This window comes from Argopecten irradians, chromosome 7, assembly GCF_041381155.1.
Source record: "Argopecten irradians isolate NY chromosome 7, Ai_NY, whole genome shotgun sequence".
NCBI lineage: Eukaryota > Metazoa > Mollusca > Bivalvia > Pectinida > Pectinidae > Argopecten > Argopecten irradians.
In genome coordinates, this window is record NC_091140.1 from 4,137,662 (window position 1) to 4,163,267 (window position 25,606).

The window sequence follows — 25,606 nt, forward strand, 5'->3', positions numbered from 1 at the left end:
AGAAAAAAATTCTTAATTGTTCCTACCACAGATTCGACGCCTCTTTCATGAATTGCTTGGCTTTGAGGTTCCAAATTGCCGGTACTGTAAGGACCCAGTGAATGTCGGAATTGTGGAAACTTGTTCCTTTGCCATTTAAATCGTCTAATAACTTTGCTTTGAAGAAAGCTATGACAGCAGCAAATACTTGTATAGCTGGTAGTGACTCTCCATTCTCCGATTCGAGGATGGTTTCTCTCGAAAGTTCATCCTGTTAACAGATCATAAGTACTAAAAAGGTTACAATACGTTTATATATACTTTTCTAAGCTAGTGTAATGTATATTGTGTAGCTATATTAAAATCAGACAAAATACAGTCCACGCTATTCTATGACAGTATATTGTGACCACAGTAACAGCTAAACACTCACAGGGTTAGTGTTTGACATTGACATGTAGTTCTTAAGAACGCTTACGACGTATGCAATGTAGTAACATTAGAAAACAATACAGTTCTATTTGTAACATATCATGGTAACCTTCCCGTGATGTGTGGTTACGTATTTCGAGGAAAACTTTCTCCCGTTTATACCGTTCGGTGTCTAGTTATGTATTTAAAATTTAAACAGCCCTTCCATCAGTCCCTCTGCTGAAATGTATGATACTTAGTTTCATATAAAGGTCTGAAGATACCATGTGGTATGTCTGAACCATTTCATGTAAGAACTGTTCACTAATCTCAACACTGCGTTTACAATGTTTCTCACAATAACCATTCCTACATGTTTTCCTCTTTGACAAACAGGCCAATTGGTAGTAAAAAATTGAGTTGAATGTATTAAGCGTTAGTTTTTCCTACCACATCGAACTTTCAGGAGTTCGAATGATCGGATTCTTGTCTCACCTTCCATTCTTATATAACATCTCTCTTGAAGTGTTTAAAGAAATAACATTGGTCTGCATAACCCTTATTCTCAAACAATATTCGGTTGTTGGCCTCGTATCTCATACAACAATTCTGAATGTTATATTGTTTTCGGGGGTTCAGTAAAACACGCACAGATTCTGGTGCTTTCGCGCAGTTAACGACAGGTTTGTGCTCACTCCATCGATTAGACGTTGCCACAGCAGTCTTCGCGAACCGCGCTAGGATCTCTGTATCACTTAGTTTCTGTGACAATAGGCAACTCCAGAACAACATGATAGTCCCGCAAAAGTCCAATAGACTTGCCACGCATAATGCTGTTACTTTTAACATTCTGAAAATACCGAGAATCCAATAGCTGTATTAGCCTAAAACGTAAATCCATATCTTGAAAATGCAAAATGCAAAAGTTGTTCAATGCATAAAATCCGTCTTAGCATATTAAAGTACACCTTCCCGTTGCAGGTAGGTATTGGTACGAAATAACATATAAACGAATGACTATGGGACATATTGATGGTTGAAAGTCTTATTCCTTTTAGCATTTAATATGTTGATATGGAATATATGTATCAAAATATTGTATATGACTCTTTACAAATGTACATATGTAGGATAGAACATACATTCCCATCCGACGGGTAACAGAACATCTTTTGGGTCAGAACGCAGAGGCTTGCCGAGGTTTCTGACCAAAAATTCTGGTACCCGAGGAGTGGAATAGTTCTATCCTACATAAATTTACTATATGAAAGAGTTATTTTTCTCAACATTGCTTGTCGAATTACTTGCACGAAAGGTGAGGCAGCCGTTTTGTGACAAAATCTTAACTTCTTAAATAATCGATCGATTTTAAAAATAAGAACGCCATTCGAAAGAGCTCATCAAAGTTTGGTTTATATCAAAATATAAACAAGAAATCTTAGGTAAAACGGTTTGAAATGCAGATTAAACAAATGAAATGGTAAATAAATCCGACAAATCAATCGAAATAGAAAAAAAAATGACGTCAACTTTGGTTGACATGACGTCATCTCATTGTTTTTTCAATTGTGACGTCACAGCTATGTAAGATAGTATTTTATCTTACATAGCTGTCTTTCATGGGACAACTCTATCTTACATGGCTAGCTATGTGAGAAAAAATATATCCTTTAAGATGGACGTCATGATTTAGTTGTCGTTATTTTCCTTTGTTTGAAATAGTTTATTAACCCCAAAAGATTTCCCGGCCATATAAATCGATATATTATATGACTAAAAGTGTAATCTATTCAGCGCAGCCATATATATGTACTTACATTCGTAGAAGTTGATGTTGAGGCTGCTGATCTCGGACTTGCTAAATTCTTGGCACCATTTTTGACATTATCGAGGCGAATTCGCTGATGGCGATGTCGAACCTGTAGCTCCGAGTCTGTGATCGGCGGCATTGTCTGGAACCCTGACACCGTAGTTGACATTATCGTAAGGCGATCTGGCTGATGACGATGTCTACCCTGTAGTCCTGCTGGAATAACTAGGTGGTGACTGGATTTCATCTGACGGCGTTGGGAAGGCGTAATCGTAGGTAGATGATACACCAGACTACGACGCTCTGGCATCGTCACCAGCATCTGGTGACAGAAATGTGAATTCAACAGCTGGTTCTGGGGGATTCTCGGTATCCTTTTCGTCTTTTAACAGCGTAATCAAATGTAAATGGTACACGCAATTTAGTCATGATATATAACGTATAGAAAAAATAAAACAATTTGTTATATCAGATGGATTTAAAATGTAGTAATAATTATACTTAAACTCTCTGGTATCTAGAGTAAAAGTAAAGGCTTGTCACTGTAAGTATTTAATAGTTTTTGCTTTGGGATAATAAAATTAAAGATTAAGATTACAGTGACAGAGATAAGCATTTAATGTTATTTTGTTAAATTTAATTGTCATTATAATATAATATTAGAATGATAATCTCCTATTTCACATGAATTTTATTTGAGTACCCTATTTATTTATATTTTTTGATATTTTTATTATATTGCTAATACAACAAACCCAGTGCCCTTACAGAAATCGGATAACAAATCAATGGAGGATTGAAAAGAAAACAAGGCAAGTCAACATATACAAATCACGGTATTGAAAATAAAATATTTAAATGGTATAATATTTGCAAAAATGTGGCAATGTCAGAGATAAATTATGTAAATGGTATGATATTAACAAAAATGTGACAATATCACAAATAAAATGCATGTCAATCTAATTATTTGGTATAAAATAAATGCCGAGTAAACCTGATCTATCCCAAAATTAATTATTTTCTTTTCTGATTTTAAAAGTTCAATTTGACCATTAAAAAAACGGCCAGAATACAATATGGTTAAAAACGTTTATTCTAAATATGTAAAACACTATTATTTCGAATATGAATACGACATTTAGCAAGATAAAATAATACAGAGGTAAAAGATTTAAAAAAAAAATCTATGGGACTAAAACTCTCTTTTTCTGTTTTTCCCCAGTTAATGAATTCTGAAATTTCTACTGTAGGTCTGAGCGCCGATCCCCTTTCACTCGAGAAACCACAAAATACGTGGCTTTTATGGTTTATATATGTAAAGGTTATGACTCGGCTATCCGAAGTAATTCGTACCCGAGTCGTCGAGAAATCATTGCAAAATAACTTGCCCTTACTGCCATGCGTCTTGAACTCGACACAAAAAGGGACACGTTGATTGACAAAAATACACACCTTGTCCATTCCTATACCCCACTCACTCCCATTGCGTTCATCTGATTTTGATTTACCTTGTACATACTTACTATGGCTGGTGAACAACTTTTCAAGTAACTTGGGTGTTCCTTTGGTCAATGTTTAATACAATCAGTTCGTTATCACTGTCCATCGTAAGGCGCACAAGGAGTTTCTGGCACCGTGTAGAGCAGTAAAAAACTTTGATCTTCCTGCGAAAATGCTGCATCAAAAACGTTTAGGAGATACGTTACGCAATTTGAAACAATTGTGATTATTATCAAAGCTCTGTATTCAACGATTGCATAGCTTCTATAGTTCTGATGGACGTTCACCTGGATTACGGTTGTGTATTTGGGCAGCTCCGTAGCCATGGAGCCAGTAATTTTGACTTTATTTCGTCGTTTTTATACGGTGAACATAAGGAGAAGTAATGCCATTCGATGTTGATTTATCATTTAATTGGTAAACCACCGCGTAGAGCATATTTGAGCGGATTTCCTGATGACGATGAAGAAAATATACGGAAGATAGACAACAAAACCGAAAGTAGCCCCGGAGGATAGTCTGATAACAACAGGCGATTCTCGGTATTCTCATTTTTCTTGGCTCGACTCGAGTGATCAAGTGTTCAAAGATGTCTTACCTGCCGAACAACAGCAATGTAACATCTGTACAAAGGTTTTTGAAGACAAAGAGGCGAAACTCATCAATTGCTGTCGTTGTAAGGGACATTTCTGTATCGGTTGTCTGGGTATCACGGAACGGAATTTCAAGATTCTAACCAATCGGACTGCATGTGGTTCTGTGGTTCATGCAGAGTCGTGGTCGAGAAAAGTGTATTGGTAGATCGGAAAATAGAAGACAGATGTAAAGAGATAATGAAGATATATATGAGTCGCGCATCGCCGAATTGGAGCGGTTAGTGAAATTGAAATCCGAGGTGTCTCAATTTGTAAACATTTCACAAAAGGTGAACGACAGTCTAACGCAAAATGAATCTAAGGAAGCATCATGTCTAACCCCAAAAACGGGTAGATGCGGAGTCATCTCGGAAATGTAGTGAGAGGAAAGAGTGAGAAAAATAACTTGATCAAATGTTGGAAATTACGGAAAAACAGAAACGTCAGGACAAAGAAGAAAGGATAAAGGCCGATACGGAGGAAATAATCGGATTTTACTGTCCACGTGTGGGGTACGTTCACACAGGCAAATGGGTAAACTTCAAGAAGGTATAATCCGACTGGAAAACATATCGCTCGCAGTATGATTCTGAAGTTCAAAAAGACAGACCTGTCCTGATTACCTTGGACACAGCTTGGCAAACCGAGAAAACCACATATTCCGTAACATCACAAATCTTAACGGCAAAAAGCAACAAAATCTTCAATACATATTCGAAACGAATTAACAAAGACATGAACGAGAACGAGAGATCAAACTAAGAGAGGAAAGCTCGTTAAAGCAGGACAAAGAAAAAGAGCGGATTTTTTGTACAAAGTGCGAGGACCGCCGTGGAATAGACGGGTCATCCGTTTGGAGAAACATATGATAACATATACCCATATTTGAACTTATTATGAACTCTACCTGTATATACAAATCAAGTATTAATTTCGATGATTCAATCTAAACTGCTATAGATATAGATATAGAGGCAATGTATGTCTGCATCCATCAAATTACTATATATAAAGAAAAATAGGTAAATGAAAAAAAAAATATCAGAAACATTAAATGTAAGTAAATCAAGATCTAAAATTGACAATCAGTGACCAACTTTTTTTTGAAACTCTTCTTCTTGGAATTAGAGGAATATCTATACAACACTCATCATATAAAAAACACAACTAGAAATAGATTACAGAGCAACTTCAAAAAAGAATTCAATGACATTGAAAGCAACAACACCGCACTAACAGATACAATATCTCAAGAACTTGACAATAAAAGAATGAGTTAGAAAGTATTAGAAAAGAAAAACTAAAGGGAAATATGATAAAATCTAGAGCAAAATGGGTAGAAGAAGGAGAAAAAGTTAGTATGTTCTTTTGGAGCCTTGAATGAAAAAATCATATAAATAAAACTGTATACAAACTTGAAAAATAATGACAAATCATCACTCAACAAAATGAAATATTGAATGAAATAGAGCAATTTTATAAAGATTTATATTCAAAACACTCAGGAAATATTGAAGATATTAATTTACAAGACTTTTTAAATAAACATGACTTTAAGATACTTAGTGAGATTAAAAGTATTGAAGGAGAGGTGAATGGAAAAGATATAAAAAAATAACAAATCACCAGGTTCAGATTGCTTTACTTCTGACTTTAAAATTTTTTTCTGGTACAACTTAAAACATTTTATTCTAAGATCACTAAATGAAGGTTACAAAAATGGTCAATTATCCATTACGCATGAACTATGTATCATAATATGTATTTAAAAAGCCTAGACGATTCCTAAAAAACTGGAGACCCATCACTCTTCTTAACATTTCTTATAAATTAGCTTCTGCATGTATTGCAAACAGATTAAAGGACTTTAGACTTTGAAAAAGCATTTGACTCTATGTTCTGGGATTTTCTGACAAAATGTTTCATCTTTTTGTTTTAACTTTGGAAGTAGTATAAATGGACAAATACTGCTTCTGCTATCTCACAGAATGGCTTTTTATCCAACTTCGTAGATATGAAAAGAGGCTGTAGACAAGGAGACCCTATTTCGTCATACCTTTTTCTTTTGGCAGCTGCAATATTAGCTATTATGTTAAAAATAATGAAAATCTTAAAGGCATACAAATCTAAACAAAGAACACAGGCTCTCACAGTTTGCTGATGACACATCCTTTATTTTAAATGGCCTACAATCTTCATTTATAGAAGCTATCGACATACTGAACAAATATGCTAAATTATCTGGCCTAAAGGTAAATACTGACAAAACGAATGTAATCTGGATATGGGGATAATTATGTAGCAAGAAGTTTAGTGCTGACGTGTACCATCATAGATGGAAACTGAAATGAGAACAACCAAATTTACATTGCTTGGTATTGATTTTTCTGTAAATTTGGAAGACATGGTTACTTTAAGTTAAAAAAATCTTTTCTGTTATAGATAGCAAGCTTCTTAATTGGTCAAAGAGAATCTTAACACCTATAGGGAGAACAGCAGTTCTTAATCTTTAATTATTCCGAAGGTGAATCAGTTATTTATATCTCTCCCTACTCCCAGTAAAGACATTATTAGTTCACTGAATAAAAAGTTTTACAATTTCATCTGGCAATCACCAATCGATCGAATTAAACACTCAACAATCATTCAAGACTACTGTGAAGGCGGGCTCAAAATGATTGACCTTGAAAATTTCATTTATGGCTTAAAGTCTACATAGATCAGGAGAATACTTACTTCTGTAGATAGTGAATGGCTAAATTTATATGTAGAAATATGTCGATAAAAAAATAGCTGATTTTGGAGCTAGTTTCTTTAAAATTATTAGGACACAAAATATATTTTGGAGAGATGTCTTCGAAGCATGGACCAAAGTAGAAGAAAAGATAACCATTAAAAACTTTGAAGATCTTTTAAAATCGCCAATATGGTATAATAGAAACTTTAGAATTAATAATGATCATTTTTACTATAATGAATGGTATTTATAAAACATAGTTTATGTTGAAGATATATTTCAAGATAATGGAGAATTTTTAAGTTATGCAGATTTTACTAGTTGGGCAACACCTTAAGGGGTGTTGCAGATGAAATGAGAGACATAAAGGACCATGATAACTTATGATAATTCTCCAAAGTATGCGCTATGCAGATAAATGTACATGCATACAGTGCAAACGTGTATGGAAACTGAAGTGAAGAATAACGCACAAGGGATCATGTTATACATATCTCTGATCTATTTTGTCTGTATGAAGGAGTGTCGGGAACGGGATATAACTCTTGCTTTTACTCTTAAAAGAGAGCGGTTTCATAAGCTTAGGAAACATATCCAACAATTTAAAGTCATTTTACAATTTTAGTCTATTTGACCCTTGTGATTGTGAATTTGAATGAAGGTCAAGGTCATTCATTTGATCAAACTCATAATAAGTAGCCCTTCAGCCAAGCATGCTGCACAAACTAATACATATACGATGCATATGACTACAGGCCAGTCAATTATTGATAGAGGAGTCATTTGAAGATTTAAGCTCATTTGACACTGTGACCTTAAATTAAGGTTAAGTTCGTTTATTTGAACAAACTAGGTAGCCTTCCATTTCAGCATGTTACAGGTACTACTCCCATTTCAAAACTGGCAGTTTGATTCTTTTACGACTTATCCTAACCTTCGGAAGATAGTTCGATTCTATTACAACATAACAATTCTAAATTGGAGGTAGTCCTATTAATATTCTTTCACGTGTCATCCTAATCTTCGGAAGTATATTTTAATTTCCTAACAAAAAGCACCTGAATGTACACATTAACACACATTTTTGGTGATCAGAATAATGTATTTACCTGTTAAGATAAGATGCATTATTTTGTCTTTAAGGTTACTTTCCCTAATTAAAGTAGCCTCAACATGACTATTTATTGTTTTGTATTCCTATGAAATTTTTTTCATCAATTCTATACATTTATGGACCCTTCGACAGTGTGATATGAAGGTTTATTTATCCGAAGATGAAATATGTCCCGAGGAATGTTACATCTAATTAAGCATTAAACTAACTGCCTATGACATCTATGGTCTATATAGATGTCAAAGCTTTGCAGACAATCTTCATAATGCGCGTATTATGAGATGATTGTCTGCAAAGCTCTGGCATCTCTATAGACCATATATGCCATAGGAAGATAGTTTATTGCTTATATTTACATTATCCACTCATTTTAGGATCTCTACATTAACATTGTTTAAGCTAGACAACGACGATTTAATCCACAAGATGGAACAGCCATTTTGACGGTGATCAGTTGACGTCACCACGTAAACATTAGTGACGTCATAAAAGTCACGTTTTGGGTGTAGGTCATACCGTCATATCCTTCAAATTGCCTTGGTTAGTTTACATAGTAGAAGTTACAAGTAAATGCAAATATGGGTAAATAAACCTTCATATCACACTGTCTCTGGGAACAAAATTTTTTTTATACAGAAAATCTGCTATGGGGGGTGTTGTGTTAAGAATGTCCGTGTGTTTAAGTATATACGATTCGTCCGTCATTGCTATACAATCATAAGTCATAAGGAGAGATATAACTCTGTGAAATAGGAGCGGTTATAATAAAATTAAATATTTAGCATTATGCTTGGAAATACTGTATAGCTAAAAAATTATTAAAATAAAGGATTTATTCAATCTAAATTAGAACTTCTCAGGTGGTTTTTGTAATAAGGGTAGAACAGCATATCGGGTAATACTTCCATTATAAATAATTAAAGACTTTGGTAATGAAAGCACACCCTTTCAAAGTCAGTTTTCAGTAGTAATTGAGAAATTCATTGTTTTTAATTTTAATACCTTTTCCTATTATGACCAACTTTACATTGCTTTTACAGTACATACTGTTCAATGAAGAATGTTTGTTTTTGCTATGTTATAGCATTTTCAAGTTCAGTAATTAAAACTTTAAAATGTTTAAAGCTAAAATCATGTCATTATACAACTTATTGATTTCAAAGAGTTTTATCTGCATTATAAGTACTTTTAAATTATAATGTTATCAATGTAACGAATTTGAAATAATTCTATTCTTGTAAAAATGTTCAGTCAGCGAAAGGATATAAATTTGTACATTTGTGTTTTTCCAAAGATTCTGTCACTAGGGGGAGATAACTCCATAAAGCAGGATATTTGGGCATCATGCAGACATGACTTAATCTTGAAAACTTTTTTTCAGTCTGATTTTTGCTTTTAGCATATAGCTAAATAAGTTATTCTTTGACAAAATATGTGCAATTTATACAATATCAGTATCAGTCAAAAATGTACTAATGGCGTAGCTTTACAAGTTTCCAAATGGAAAATAAAGATGTAAAAAACAAATCATATTAAAAAATCCAGATTCTGATTTATAAATACATATAAATGTAATGACATGATACCCAGTATAAAAGATTTGGAAATTGCATATGACATCACAAGTTTAGTATTCTTACATGTATCCTGGAAATATGCATGTTCATGAATAATCATGTAAAAAGCTCTGCTACCCACATTTTATCGAAAAGACACTGTTTTTCCTCATATAGAGAGCAAGCAACTAAATAATTTTACATAGACCACAGTGTTAAACTTTGTAAAAGTTTTGTACTGTATTATTAAAACAAAGGAATATTAGTTAGCTATTGTGTTTATAATTAAAGTCTAGCTAGGTTCTCATATTACACTAGATAGAAAAAAAAAGTTTGGGTCCTTCTGCTCAAACTCCAACCAGGGTAGCTTTATTTAAATCAGGCGCATTTTGCACTAAACAATCCTGAAATTCTAATGTTTTTACCTATTCATTATCAAAATTGATATTTTGAACCTAAATCTCAATATGAATTTCCAAATTCATATCATGGTTATCTAGGAATAATTACCTGTCAGAAAACATTTTTACTTTTCAAATTCATAATTAGCCAGCCAATCAGCGGCCGGGTTAAAATTCTATCCTGGGCTCAATGGGGCCATTTCGAAGGTCTTTTTTTATTTAGTTGGTTGTTCCCTGGTATCTCGTCTATTTGCCATTCAGCATGTGTCATATACGTTAAATATGTATACGGATTTTAGAGATTACTATCTCTCAGAGTTGCGTCCCTTTGAGTGTTTCACTCAGTAATTCTGATAGATCATAATGGAATTGTATGAATACCTCGTGATCCTCTTTCTCAGGTTTTGACGAAGACGTAGGCTTTATGGGAATCCTTGGTGGCAATGGTGGTTTGGCGGACAGATCAATCCCAGGCATAGAAGGTTCGAGGTGAGGTTGTTTATCTGGAAGTCATGTATCGGATCGAAATTAAATATTACATTTAAAGGGACTAAATCGTTAAAAATCATGTAATAAAAGATAAAACGAATTATAGAACAGAAAATAATTGTAAAAGCTGTGTACTTTGTGTTAATAACAAAATTTAAAAGTTTGTATAACCATTTTGTTCAAAATGGAGAAAAAACTGAAAATAAATAGAAACGACCTAGTCACTATTTCATATTATTATCTTTCGGCGAGGTAAAACAATCCCCGTGTGAATGCGCGATGTGGGAACATTCACCGAAGGAAATCTCATCTGTCTAATGGCCATATCTGCTATCGACTGAAAACACCAATTTATCGACTACAAGTTCCTGGTTACTGTGTTAAATCTAATAAACGTTGAAACATATGCAGAAGTTTTGTGAAGAGTTTCTAAGTGTAAATATTCATATATTGTAAAGGTTTTTCCAGCTATAAAGAAGAGTTTTCGTTATATTATATGGTTTTATACTTGCTTCTACCATTATTTTATTTTCATTTGTCATGATATTAGGTAATAGTCTGCTAAACCTGCCAGTATTAAAAAGTTTTTTTTTTAAATTGGCCTAATATATAAATTTTGTAAAAAGGAAAAACTAATAAACAGGCATTTTTAGCGGACTAATGAGGTACATGTGTTTCTTTTATCATTATATCAATATTTGACATTCCCTATATATCCTTTGTTATAATGTCTATCCGTCTAATGGACATTCCCAATATATCTCTAGTTATAGTCTCTATCCGTCTAATGGACATTCCTTATATAGCCCTATAGTTATAATATATATCCGTCTAATGGACATTCCCTATAAATACCTAGTGATAGTCTATCCATCTAGTGGAAATTCCCTATAATACAAATATTTCATGGGTTACTGTGCTCTAGTTCATAATATTTACCCCGAGGTGGTGGTAATCAACAAATATTATATTGCACTCGGCCTTCGGTAATCAACAAATATTATATTGCACTCGGCCTTCGGCCTCGTGCAATATAACATTTGTTGATAACCACCACCTCGGGGTAAATATTATGAACTAGAGCACAGAAACCCATGAAATATTTGTTTTATTACATAATCACTTTTTAGTTGAATATTTTATAAAACGAATACGACAATCACTTAACAAAATCACCAGCACCGTACCGTACGGAGAAGCTTCAAGTCCTATTGAAGATTGACGTATTACCCACGCACGTCACGTTGTAACTCCGGTTTGGATGTCTTATTGTCTTCTTTTACATTATTAGACCTGCATGCAGCCTTTTAATCTGATACATTCGCCGTGTCCGTCCTCTACTCGATAAACGTCTACATGAACGGCTTGATTCGAAATCTATAAAACTAGCGCGAATTTGAGCGTGAACTTTGTGATGTCATAATAAGGTAACTCACTGTTACGCGCGATTCCTCGGAGGTTTTCTACAAAACTAGACAACAACAGCGAGAGGTGTTGCTAAAGCCGTGCAATATAACATCTCGAACCATGCAATATAACGTTTCCATGGAAGCGTGCAATATAACTTCGAACTGTGCAATATAACAAGGTTTTATTGAACAGGCGGGATAATTGATGAAAATATTATATTTCCTCTAATATAGATTGGTATAAACAAATCATGTAATAAATATACCTAGTTAAAATGTCTATCCGTCTAATGGACATTCCCTATATATATTTACATTTACTTGTCACTTCTACTATATAAACTAACCAAGGCAAAGTGAAGGATATGACGGTATAACTGACACCCAAAACGTGACCATTATGACGTCACTATTGTTGACGTGGTGACGTCAACTGATCACCGACAAAATGGCTGTTCCAACTCGTGTATTAAATCGTCGTTGACAAACGGTTTTCCTGGTCTAGCTTAAACAATGTAAATGAGTTGATAATGTAAATATAAACATTAAACTTTCTCCCATACTTCACAGGGATATTCCGTGGTTGCTAGGGAAAAGATATCTCTATCTTACACAGGGGGGTGTAAGACAGCTCACACGCGCTAGACAATAACGTGACGTCATCAATACATGCGGCGCACATTGTAGATGACGTCATTAATTTTGACGCATAACGACGTTTCTGCGATAATGGCGCGATAAAAAGCTGGAAACCAAGACGAATTTCATCATTTTTCTGCTATGTATGGGAGAAAAAGAATCAAAACAGAATGACATGGGTCTATGAAGTGGACATCGGTTGGATATCTCAACCCGATTCTATTAATCTCCTATGGCATCAATGGTCGAAAGATTATGAGATTTTGCAAAGATCTGCATCTATATAGACCATAGCATAGGAAGACAGTTTAATGATTCCTAGTTATAATGTCTAGCATAAATCCCTATTTATTGTCATCGTTAATGGACATTCCCCTTGTCACTAGTTATATAATATCATGATTTACTTAAATGCTCCACCGCCGACAGAGTCGTTTGAACAATACGTAATTGGTGTTTAACCGTGTACATATGTCTAATTAACACAAAAAATAGTATAAAATAATTTCTTTTGTCTTTGGTGCATGCGAAATCAGTACTTAATTCCATATAGGATATAGTGCCACGGAATGTTTTCGGGATGCAATTAATTATTTTTCAGATTTTTAACTTGAAGTAAAATTAGACGCTCAAACTTTTCAATGGCGGTAATAGTGTAAAGTAAGTAGCTTTTGTGACTGAAGAAAAACATTAAATCGTCTGCTCCTGTTTTTGATAGTGAAAAAATACCATTTGTCAGCAATGGAGCGTCTTTAAAAAATCAACCTAACTATATATCTAAATCGTATGTGTATTTTTATGTATTCAAAGCAAAAATATATACCTTACATATACATTGTAGACCTATGTAAAATGTATATGTTTGCTTAATAAAGTACATGTACACCTGTATACATGTATAATATATACATAATTAACGGGGTGAAAATACCTCTCACTTCTTGTCATATTTCCATGCTTCATAGAAGGTATGCTGATTTACTTGTCAATGTATGTATAGGCTGTTTTTACTAAATCAGGCCAATATAACCGATAAAATATAAGTGGCATCTTATAGTGGTGTTATTACATCTATATCCATTAGGCGCATGAGATTTTCAGCGATCCCGATTTTGAACTCAAAGCTGCACTGGTTCTTTCCGTTATAAAACAGCCAATGCCGACAGATACAGTTTTCTTGTTGTGTTTGGCGATATTCTAACATTGATAAACATTGCCATTATTTCAAATAAGATGTTGTAATTTTGAAAACTTTCTAATTTCAGGTATAAGAACATTTGTTGGAAGTCAAAAACCCTCAGAAATCTTATAATGATTTAGTGCCTTTAAGCTAGATATATATTAACCATAATCTGATAGAGATTGACAATGCTGAGGACGATATGTAGTTTATCATTAAAATTATTACTGAGAAAGACATTATCAACTATTATAAACGACGTATCATCTATACATTGATTGATAAAAATGACTCAACCTTCTTTATTCAATGTCTGTCGAAATTCCGGGGCAACCTTCTGGACGTCAAAAGAGAGAAGAAGAAAACATGACATATTTAATTAATAACCGTTCAAGATACAGTATTGTTATCTTAATCTCATGTGAAATGAAAGTTTACAAAGCCTACCTATGAAATAGTGCGTAGTTTGAAATAACACACACGATATCTTGACACAAAACAGTTCATCGATGTGTAACCAAACTAGAGTACTTAGTATTAAACATGTTATAATACTTATGATAAAATTAGAAAAAAATAAACAAAACAAGCAAACAATATATTATAAAAACCAGATGTTTACATAAGGTACGAGTGTAACAAAGCAAGTCTGACAAGCTTGTGTACGTGTTATCCAGTAGGGTATGAAAGAATGAATGAAAAAATAAATGGATGTGGTTTGGAATAAAGTAGAATTATTCTAATTTAAATTAATCATTTGAAAGAGTAAAAACAAAGAAACATATAAACAATCGCAAGATACTTTTATCTTCTAAGGTAGGTCATTGAAAATCGATTGTTGATATGCATCATTTATTATAAGGCTGCAATTTTTATTCGGTCCCTAGCATCTGTAACGGATATGTTATTACCATCAGATTATTTGTCATATATGACAAGTGTTCCGCTCATTGTGTTGTAATTTCTTTACCTCATTAACACTGTTGTTTTGTTCTTGTTGCGCAGATGGTGGGGGTAACCGGTGGTTGCGTGAGTCTGTGGTGGTATCGGTTGCGGTGTGGTCGTCAATCTCCTGTTTTAAAGGAGACTGTGCTGATGCAAAATGTGTATCTTCTGACTTCGAAGGACACATTTCTCTCTGCCCACGGCTGAGTACATGTACTAGGCAATTGGTGATCACGCCTTTCTTCATGCGGATATCCTGGATAAATATCTGCTGTTTTTGTACAGTCTTTTGGATAAGGATTAGGTCTTTCTGGTATGGCGGAACTCTTAATTTTTTGTTTCTATTTTGATCTCGGACTATTGGTGACTTCTGTTCATTTTCCTGTTGATCCGATGGATGTATGTTTGTAGGGATGAGACCTAATGATTTACGGGGGTTTGGTCTTGGCTTTGGTACAGATGGTAAAATGATTGTGTTACCTTCCTGTTCCCGACCTGATGGCGATGGATCATAAGTAAACTGAGGCGGGACTGTGAAATGGTATTCATTACTTGTCCTGTGTGAACCCCAACTCAGTAGTGGATTCTGAAAAAAAAAATATTACAAGAACGCCTCACTGTAAAAATTATGTAAAACATCTCCACGTTATCATACATTACATGGAGAAAATTCTGGCTATAGACGTAAATATTAATCTTAGGACTTCCAATATTACTTTGGTTTTAGTTTTAATTAAAGAGTGCTACTAATCATTTAAAATTACACTTTATTCAAATCTTTCAACATCGTGTGCAGGTAATTGTTTACTGACAGCCAGTTAAAAGCGCTACAGGTACCTTAACCGAAAGGTTGGCCCTACCTTCATCTTCTGTTGGCGGTGATTCCCCCTGAAAGAATGCCAAAGGATGAGTGTTAATTTAGGCCCTTCGGTGGCCATGTTATTTACAGATACCCAGGGGTTATGACATCATGATATGACATACATGTATGATTAAACTCGGAGTCCCTTGCGAGTTAATAATATTCTTTGCCGAAGATTATAATATACAAATATATTGCTCAATGCAATATAATATGATACATGTATATGCCTTTTTTCGAAATTCCAATGCATTCAAAAATATCATTTGATTCCAACATCATACTGTCATTTATCAAACTTCATACTCTCACCTTATATTAATCATTCAAGAACAATCACACTATTCCGTCCACACATAAAAAGAAGCATACATAATCATATATTCTCTTCTCTAATACTATCTTTCACTCATGAAGGCGGTTATTAGTAAGGTGATAATAGTAAATTAGTAAGTTAAGCCATATAGTATATATATATTGATAGAGGTATATTGCACTTATAAGTAGAGCAGAAAGAAAAGAAAGGAAAGTATAGCAAGGAGGTAAGATAAAGATTTAGAAAGGATGGAAGGTAGGCTATCAGAATTGTGGTATTCGGCCATGTCAAAAACAATCTTAAATACTTAATAATATATATGTCTTTAAAAAATTCATAATAAGTCAGCAGAATATATAATTAAGGAACACTGAAATATGCTTTAAAAAATAAATAAGTTGTTTCCACTTACTCCACTCTGTATCCAATTTTTCCTCTTTTCCTTTACCAATAGCAATATATTTTTGAACATTATAATGGTCTTTTATTGTATTAACTAAAAAATTTAAATGTATTGAATGTGATGATTATCAGAGATCAACCCAAAGAGAAATGACTTTTTATTTACAGCAAAGGGAATTAATCAAGCCTGTAAGAATGTTTCAAAACTTTGTAGTAATGACTGTACCTCAAAACATACCCACGAAATATGTGTAATAGTTTCTCTTTCAGAATTACACAGTAACAAAGATGGGAGGTAACCAGACCTATTTTGAATAAAAAAGAATTTGTTGTTAAAATATGATGAACCACTCGGAACTGAAACCACTGAAGCTTTGTATTTTTTGTGACCTGGAAAAGGATTTTATATATATTTGTCCAATCAGTATCATTCAAATCATCAAATGTCAAGTTCCATTTTCTTTTACTAGCTGGTGTTGTCTTATTTTTCATAAGTGTTTTGTAAAATATCTTTGAGCCTTTCATTTTAGGACACTCGAAAAATGATTTTATTTTAAATTAGTTGGTATAAAGGGACAGACAATTCTATTATTACTCAAATCCAAACCTGAAATCACCTTCTTAATGGCTGATGTAAAGCCGTGATATTGCAAAAAGTTTTTGCACAATCTGGTATTTCTGTGAGAATTCATTTAAAGAATATAAAGATCCTGTGGATATATCTTTCATTACATCAAAAATATTAACAACGCCTTTTTTATACCAATTTTTGTAAAATATAGTTTCCTCCCAATACATATCTTTTTGTTATACCAAAGTGGTATTTCCCAAACTGACTCATTGTTCTCCATCTTTTCCTGTTGTTGGTTGAGTCTATGTCATGATCTTAAGACATCACTCCAAAAACTGGTTTTTACATTTGTTTATGCATAAATGAATATATTCGCTACCACAGTTGGCCAATACATCAATATCAATATAAGTTTTCAAAATAGATTGCGATTTTTCATTCGTTCGGGATATTCCCCTTATCCAATTTAATTTTAGCGAGCAAATAAAATTGTCAATATTTATCATTTTCAAGCCTCCATTCATGTAATCTTGAACCACAACATCTCTCTTGATTTTATCTGACCCACCATTCCATAAGAAATGAAACAGAATTGAGTTTAGATTCTTCAGAAAAAGTTCGTTTGGATTTGGAAGCGATACAAGCAATGACTTAATTATATGGATTCTGCCTATTGGGGTCAAAGAAATTCAACTCCAAGTTTTAATCAGAGACTTAAGTTTAATTAATTTGTTATCAAAGTTCAACTTTGGATTTTCATGGAGGTTCACGCTGAACTCAATTCCTAACAAAGTGAATTTGTTTCTACCAAACTGTAAATTGAAATGTTGTAAAATTGAGTCCGGGCTATACTTTTTGCGACCTATCTAAACTACTTGAGTTTACCACCGACATGTTAGTACTAGCCTTTTTTCTCGGTTTCATTCCTATGATGTCCTGTTGCCACTCACTGACCGAAGTTCGGTGATTTTCCATGTGGATACTGCAGTTTTCCTACACATCCTAATGACCCTTAATGTTAATAGGATGGAAAGCAAAAACCAAACTATAGATACAGATATTGCCGTGTGTTCATAATTTTAATGGCATTTTCACTGCAGGTAACTTACCTTTCGTTTGACCTTTTCACTCATGGTTACTGATTGAATACCCCATTGCAGTGTTATCTGCCAAACAAATATAAGCAAAAGTGACAATGAGTGCACGCAGATGAATGAATTAAGACACATTAGTGCACAGTGAGTTTACTTTATATAAACTCTCGCCAAACTAGAAAATCATAAGAAGTTGGTTGACCACTATAAACCCTAAGACGTAATGCGGATATAATATTCCTTTGCTTCATACCATACTATATTTGTCCCCGGAAGTCATATTAGGTCTTGTTCTGAATATCTATGTGATGTTTTGTAATACATTTAAATTATTGTAACAGTCAAGTGATAATCTAAACTCTTTGAATGCGTTAAACAACTCCAAAATCCAATATATTCAACCGAAAAGACATGAACCACAATTTGTAACCAGCATAAACTTTGACCCAAAGAAATTTGATAGTACGGTGCAGTTTGTTTGTAACAAGGCTGTATTTTTGTAATTGTATTCAATGTGTCCCATGATTATATTTTGGATATGTGTGTCCATGATATGTTGTTAAGGTCTGCAAGGGGTTTTGAATATGCAATGGTTAGGAATACAGGTATGAAATTCATTTTCATTGGACAGTTTGAACTTTTCTGGCATGTTTCTTAACGCTCTTTACATTTCCACTTAAATGTACTTCAATTCTGACATTTCCTTGAATTTTGGCAGACTCACACTATGAGCCTCCAAGTCTCGTTTTTTCGTATGACCTTCCTAGCCTTTAGATTATTGACATCATCAAATCGTATTTTAAGCGGAAATACCACAGTACCTTATAACGAAACAACGGATGCTACAGTGAAGCAGCGTGTAATGTTCTTTATATTTTTTTAAAAGCCTATTATGCCTAAACAAGCGACCGACCGGATAAGTTATTTTAACAGTAGATTGAACCCTGCTTTTTCAAAACAAGGATGTTACGCTTAATTCAAATGACATGATTTGTTCTCACAGCTTTCAAATAAATGTTCAGAAAAAAGAAGATTATTTTATGATGGCTGTGTATCAGATGATTGTTTTCAAAAAACAAATTTAACACATCAGTTTCTTTTCACGTAACTAATATTGATTTTATTGTCACCATGTAACGGCATAATGACAGATGAGGTCAACACAAACCAGTCTGAAACTATTTTTCTAGTTTTTCCAAACTTATTGTCGTACACTGAATCTCAGACTAACAACCTTAGTTTATGTTAATAGCGTCATTACATTACATAATAATCAAAAGGTATTATTTCATATCTCAAATTTCAAATTAATACAATTGCAATGCGAAAAGAAAATGGAGCTTTAAAGGGCCACTACCTTTCCGGAACGGCTTTTAATTTTTAAAATGGGAAGGTAAATAGAGATCGATAATTTTGTAGAGTCGCAAAAGTTATTAACTTACCGTTAATACTACACGTTTATCATCACCTTCTGAACAATTTGATTGATATAAATAAAACTCTAATTTTTCATTACGCGGGTCGTCTTATGTTTCCCGCCGTCATGCTAAATACTGGGCGGTAGTGGACTATCACTGCGCCAGACGGCAAAACAGCGGAATATCTTTCCACTGTTATCATATATTGCGCAGGAAATCTTTTATATGTTTGATATTGTAACCTCAGCTTAGGCCATCTGATATATTTTTCTGCTGTTATTAATGTTTTTAAGAAACATTTATTGTTTGCTCCGGAAAGGTAGTGGGCCTTTAAATATAGACTTCAAGTAATGACTCGGCAAATGCAAAATTAAACTATTCTTTAAATCCATACGTGCTGATTCTGTATGTGTTTTGTAATATCAATGTAAATATGAAGCTTTACATTTAACAGCCATTTACACATGTGCCCGGGCAGTCTATAGAATATATTACCAACAGTAATCCCTGGCACAACCCGACACCTAAATACACATCTCATACACAGCGTTTACATAGCAATGAATACTATTACTTAGGGTACCTTTGTATATATGTATATGGATCTTTTATTGGTAGTACACAAGAAGTGAAGGATATTATAAATTAGGACTGTTATCATTGTACAGTAGTAATTACATGGGTTTGTCATGACGTCAGGTTAAAACAATGAAAATCAGTCAACCATGATTGTTTATCCTAATAAAGAAAATATCTTAAACATGAGACACAATTATAATAACAATAGTCTTTTTCAATTGTGTTGTTGAATATAGTCAGATTGATTGTTTTATTTTTTGTCTGTTTTAAGATGCCAGTTCAATCACCTTCACTGTGTACAGGAAAGCTATGACCCAAGTCATTGACGAAACGTATTATCCCAGACACATTTGTCATATATTGCGAAATATTGGTCCAATACGTATTCAAACTACATAAGACTCCCTCTCATTTAAATGTAGAAGATAGCTCGTATATTGGAGCCGTTTTTGTATTACATAGACCGACTAGACTGAGCTACGTACAATGACAGTTAGATTAAATTCCATTGATCAGTTATGCCGTTCTATTATGAGGGTGCACTGTTTCATTGAAATTACCCTCGAACCAGTGAAACTAATTGCTTTCAGTAACATAATATAACCAGTCAAACGTCTTTTTAAAACATTGAGAAATCACGCGGACGGCACTGAATTATGGATAAATATGGCTCTGAACAAGTTTACGACCGGCCCATCTTTTCTGATACTTCTTAACAGCATGTTTCAATTAAAACCAACCTGCAACAAATGTAATGTTCTTTTATACATTTTTCTGATTTCTCATTTCCTGTATTATACTTATACCAAATTATAACAAAAGGTTATGTTGTGCAATAACCATAAAATCGGTAAACACTTTGGAGAAACCTGGTGTGAAATATGACTTCAAATATAACCGCTTGTCAGAATTTAACGAATTTTGACTGGCAAGTGTCCGGAGGGGCGGGGCCAAGAAGGTTAATTTAGCAATTTACATATAAACGACTTCTTCTCTAAATTTGAGCGTGGGATAGCACTCATAATGCATTAGTAGCATCCTGATAGTGTTGGGATTCAATATTGTACAAATGATGGAGCTGAGCCCCGGAGGCCTGAGGGGCGAGGCCAAAAGGGGTCAATTTGGATATTTCCATAAAAACAACATCTTCTCTTAAATTACGCATCATAGCACTCAAAATGCAATGGTAGCATCCTTATAGGATGGGGATTCAAAATTGTACAAATTATGGAGCTGACTGCCGATGGCCTAAGAGGCGAAGCCAAAAAAGTCAATTTGGCAATTTTCATATAAACGACTTTATCTCTAAAGCACCACTCAAAATGCAATGGTAGCATCCTTACATTATTTAATAAATATTTAAATGTCAGCTGCAAATAATTATCAGACGGAAATACAACAATCAATTACATTCCACAATCATTGAAATCGAGTTTTTAAAGGTTTGATTATGTATAAATAACTATTCGGCATTTTCACCAATCGTCATTTACTTTGAAACCGGACCCCTGCTAAATCGAGCAACCGGATCACACATTCACTGCACTGCCAGTGCTGCGCAGCAAGTTTTCTATTTGAAGCATCATAATGATTTTTATACATGAAAACAATATTCCAAAATCGCTGTTTTTAATCGCAAAATAATCCAAAGAATGAAGCTATTTTCGGAACTATATTTTGTGTTGCCTTGGTGACGAGAAGAACTGACTGGCGGCTGTTCCGTGGGTGTACATACATGTACGATAACTGATACAATGTTGCAAATTTGTATAATATTGTTATACAAACTTAATCTCGTGCAAATGGTTCATGAACTGCTTGGCAGTTCACTTCATTTGCACGAGATTAACTTTCTTCATCAGTCAATGCAAGCAACAAAATTGACAATCGATACTTAATTGATAGCATCGTTATATGGTGGGAATTCAAAATTAAACAAATCGTGGGGTCAATATTGCTTTTTATAATTGAAGAGTTTTTGTGATAATTACTAAAACCCCATGTTGATAATATCCGGATTCTCCGTATCAGACTCTGTATGGTAGTATTACCCTTAGAGCTTACTCCCAGAATCCTTGGTACTTACGGCAGTTGACGTCATTAAAGCATGTCATGTTTTCAGTCTGGCTCCGCATCTTATTTCTACTAAACAACTACAAATACGTCAATGGCAATCAACACCCCAGGTGAGCTGGGCCTCGTGTTTAAGAATATGGAAATTTTTATTTTTGATCAATTCTAACTACATATAGTAAACATCCGATTTCCAAGTCACCCTGCCCAAAATGTAACTTAAGCATTAGATGGACAGTTTTATAACCCACTTTGGAAAAATAACGCACTTGTTTTCAAAGTTGGTTGTAACAGTACAGAAGACCCATAAACATCGGCTAACTGACCATGTATCTCCTAACTATAGCGCCGTACACGGTACTCAACTGTAGATGAAAAACATGTGTTTGCATCACTAGCCATGTTTGATATTCAGTGTTCTATCAGCCAATAATACGGCCCGTGAAACAATGTTCATACAATAAAATAATTGTTTTTTCTAAAAATGTGTTCATAAAACATAAATACATTGTCAAAAATCTCATTATATTCATAATTTTTATATACTTCTTTTTTCAAAAAATAAATATATGATCATATATATATACAATGTATATACACATTTGTCCAAAACGTGCAATGGAAACCATTGCTATAGACCTAACCTTATAACAGATACGATTGGTGACAACTAGCCTACCTTTTTTCTAAGGAGATATAAGAATAAGACAAAAGAGTGTCTGATCAAAGCTTCATCACAGACATACAACTGGCTGTATATGATGCATAAGTTGCCAGTGACCATAGCCAAAAGGATTATTTTCTTTATTCATGTAGTTTACCCAGTCAAATGCGCCTTAAATAGTTACAGAACAGATCTTGGTTGCAAGCGTCTCACGCTGCCAGGTTTTTTTTACAGTATATATTTGAAAAATCGAAGAAATGTTCTTTTTCACATTGAATACATGTTTGAAATATCGAGCATATATTCTATTTTAATAATGCAAACACTTATTTTTTTAAATAAATGTATTTTGAACAAATTATAAACTATGTATTGAAAGGAGGTATGGGCATTGTGATTTTTGCGGACAATTGGTAATGAACAAGGGCATTAAGCTCCATCAATAAATATTGGGAAATGGGATAGGCTAGTTACATATTGCTCGATCTCGTATTTACAGTCAAAATGTGCTGTTAATTATATTTTTTGAATTGTTTATATAGCTGTACATCCTTAGTTGGCAACACTAGGTTACACATAGTGAATTAAAGCCCCTTGGACCTTTTTAAGTTTTTGAAAGATACGTTTTGGGAGGTAATGGTAAAAATAAAACATTTTGGGTCATGGTAAAAAAGAAACTATTCCGAATGTGGTCTAGTTTCGTTTACATTATCATTCTTATTGGATATTTAAAAAATCTATATTTATAATTATAGTACATTTTTTATGTTAATATATTTCAACATATGTTGTCTTTTGGAATTATGAATTCTTATTTAGAACTTACAAAACACTATATTAATGAACAAAACATCAGTGAACACATACTCACTACACGTCCTCAATTCTACATTCTGATCCCTCCATACTTGTCACCTCGGTCGTTGTATATATAATGGCGGATAACATTGACCGACAGGACAGGCTCTGTCTGATTCCGAAAATCGGGTTTGTTATTTCCAAATATGGAGAAATTCAAGTACAATATACTTGTGTTAATATATTAAAATGACGGTGAACCATCGCTTTACGCATGGTTAAACATTGACTGATATCCGATAGCGTAAGTTATATACAAGTAAATAACTAATTTAATATGCAATGTTCTGCCACCAGGATTGAAAAGTTTTATGTCAAATTAAATGTCATTATAAAATCTAAAATCGGGCGCATTAGTTAACTATACTTTTCGTAGAGTGTGCAAATTACGCAACACCCAATACACTGGAACGCGAGCTGTAACATGTCACTGAACACAAATAGTACAGGAATAACAGACGAGAATACAAAAAAAATGTACATGTTTTAAATAACCAGTTCTTCAATAGGGTAGTTATTTGAGTATGTTTTACGTTTAAGGTTTAACCAGTATTTGATTATTCTGTACTCTTTCGGATATATTGCAATGGGTATTGTCCACGTTCAAAATACAAGTTTAAAACACTTTAAACTTGTAATGTTGAATACAATATAACAAATACATTAACACACTGACTGTTCTTCACAATAGTAAATAATCAGATCATTGTGCCTCTGATCACTGGTTGCCATTCCTCCATATAGTAGAGCTTTGAAGCAATCTAACATGTTTTGCACTTCTTTACACTCCCAAAGAATATGAAAACACAATCAGAAGAATCGGAACAATTTAATTTGTTGAAATTGAAAATTCCATGTTTGATTATGACAATTAAAAGGCAGTTTAAAACCTTCAGCTTAACCCATGCATGGTAGTAATTTCAGTACTAGTGTTGTTATGCTGGTATAACTTTTCAAGAGTTATTTCCCTTTAAATAATCATTACCCAGAACGACAACTATACACAGTTATATACTCTGTTTTAAAAAGTAAAAATGATCATGAGAAGTGTTTTTCCATAGTGCGTCAGACAAAAATTGCCAACAGAGTTTGAAATTGTATTAATCAAGATTTATCCAATAGTTTTCACCAACCAACTACCTCCCGAACATTTTATTATATAGTTAATTAAATGTTTCTTGTATCATATATGTGTTGGTTGTTTGGTGAATATCTTATGGTCTACGGTATAACATTGTGCTTGATTTTGTTCAGTGGAGGAGTCTGGCAACCCAGGCAATTTAGCAACAGACTTTTTTATTTTTATTTCGGGTAATTGTCATTTTCAGATACATATAATATATGTACATATGATTTGAGAGGTTTGTTGCGATATGGCAATGTGCATTGTATATGTTGAAATTTAATAGATTTGTTGTATAAGGGCCACACTTAATAACGACAACAAACGACAAGAAACGACAACACGTTAAATACAAGGAAAAGTTAGTGACAACACAAGATATGTTATTCAGTACATTAAAATGAATATTTCTACCAAGTTTTATGAAGATTGGTGCAAAAATGAAGGAATTAGAGCGATTTGAATATTCTAAAATCGGCTGCTGGTCAACGATAGATCGAGTGACAAGAGGTTTGCCGTGACGGTATACCGACAACACATTGTAACATCGAAAATGTTTTTAAAAACCTAACGACAACAGAAGATATGTTATTTGTCATACTATAATGCATCTATGTACAAAATTTCATTAAGATTGGAATAAAAATGAAGACTTTATAGTTGTTTTAATGTTACGAGATCGGCGACTGGTCAGGTTTACTACCGACAACAGATCGACGACTCACACACGTGTAACGACTTGTTTCGCTACGACCGTAGTCATTAGCGTAGAGTAAGAATGATACAATTAATTTGTTTTGCTCTGGGTTCGACTGCCGCGTTAGCTTGCAGATTCCTA

General features: G+C 33.7%; 1 protein-coding gene, 1 long non-coding RNA gene and 1 pseudogene across 2 annotated transcripts; all 3 read right to left on the bottom strand.

The window, feature by feature from the left end:
• LOC138327324 (heat shock 70 kDa protein 12A-like) overlaps nucleotides 1-25,606 on the bottom strand; it is a 117,785-nt pseudogene that overhangs the window by 1,971 nt on the left and 90,208 nt on the right.
• LOC138326730 (uncharacterized) lies at nucleotides 23-14,850 on the bottom strand. The gene is made up of 6 exons (XM_069272745.1): nucleotides 14,834-14,850; nucleotides 14,161-14,200; nucleotides 10,528-10,649; nucleotides 2,208-2,522; nucleotides 1,181-1,240; nucleotides 23-250 (listed from the first exon to the last, which is right to left on the bottom strand). The coding sequence occupies exons 3-6, from the start codon at nucleotides 10,621-10,623 to the stop codon at nucleotides 23-25; spliced, it is 699 nt and encodes a 232-aa protein (XP_069128846.1). The 5' UTR covers nucleotides 10,624-10,649; nucleotides 14,161-14,200; nucleotides 14,834-14,850.
• LOC138327321 (uncharacterized) lies at nucleotides 14,888-23,908 on the bottom strand. Its single transcript, XR_011209030.1, has 4 exons — nucleotides 23,655-23,908; nucleotides 18,069-18,125; nucleotides 15,669-15,696; nucleotides 14,888-15,394 (listed from the first exon to the last, which is right to left on the bottom strand). It is a non-coding gene; the product is annotated as an uncharacterized lncRNA (long non-coding RNA).

Coding starts and splice junctions, on each gene's coding strand:
- LOC138326730 (XM_069272745.1), bottom strand. CDS start 10,623: ATGCCTGGGATTGATCTGTCCGCCAAACCACCATTGCCACCAAGGATT. Junction 2,523..10,527: donor CTGAGAAAGAGGATCACGAG/GTATTCATACAA, acceptor TTCTGTCACCAG/ATGCTGGTGACGATGCCAGA. Junction 1,241..2,207: donor CAACATCAACTTCTACGAAT/GTAAGTACATAT, acceptor CGGTATTTTCAG/AATGTTAAAAGTAACAGCAT.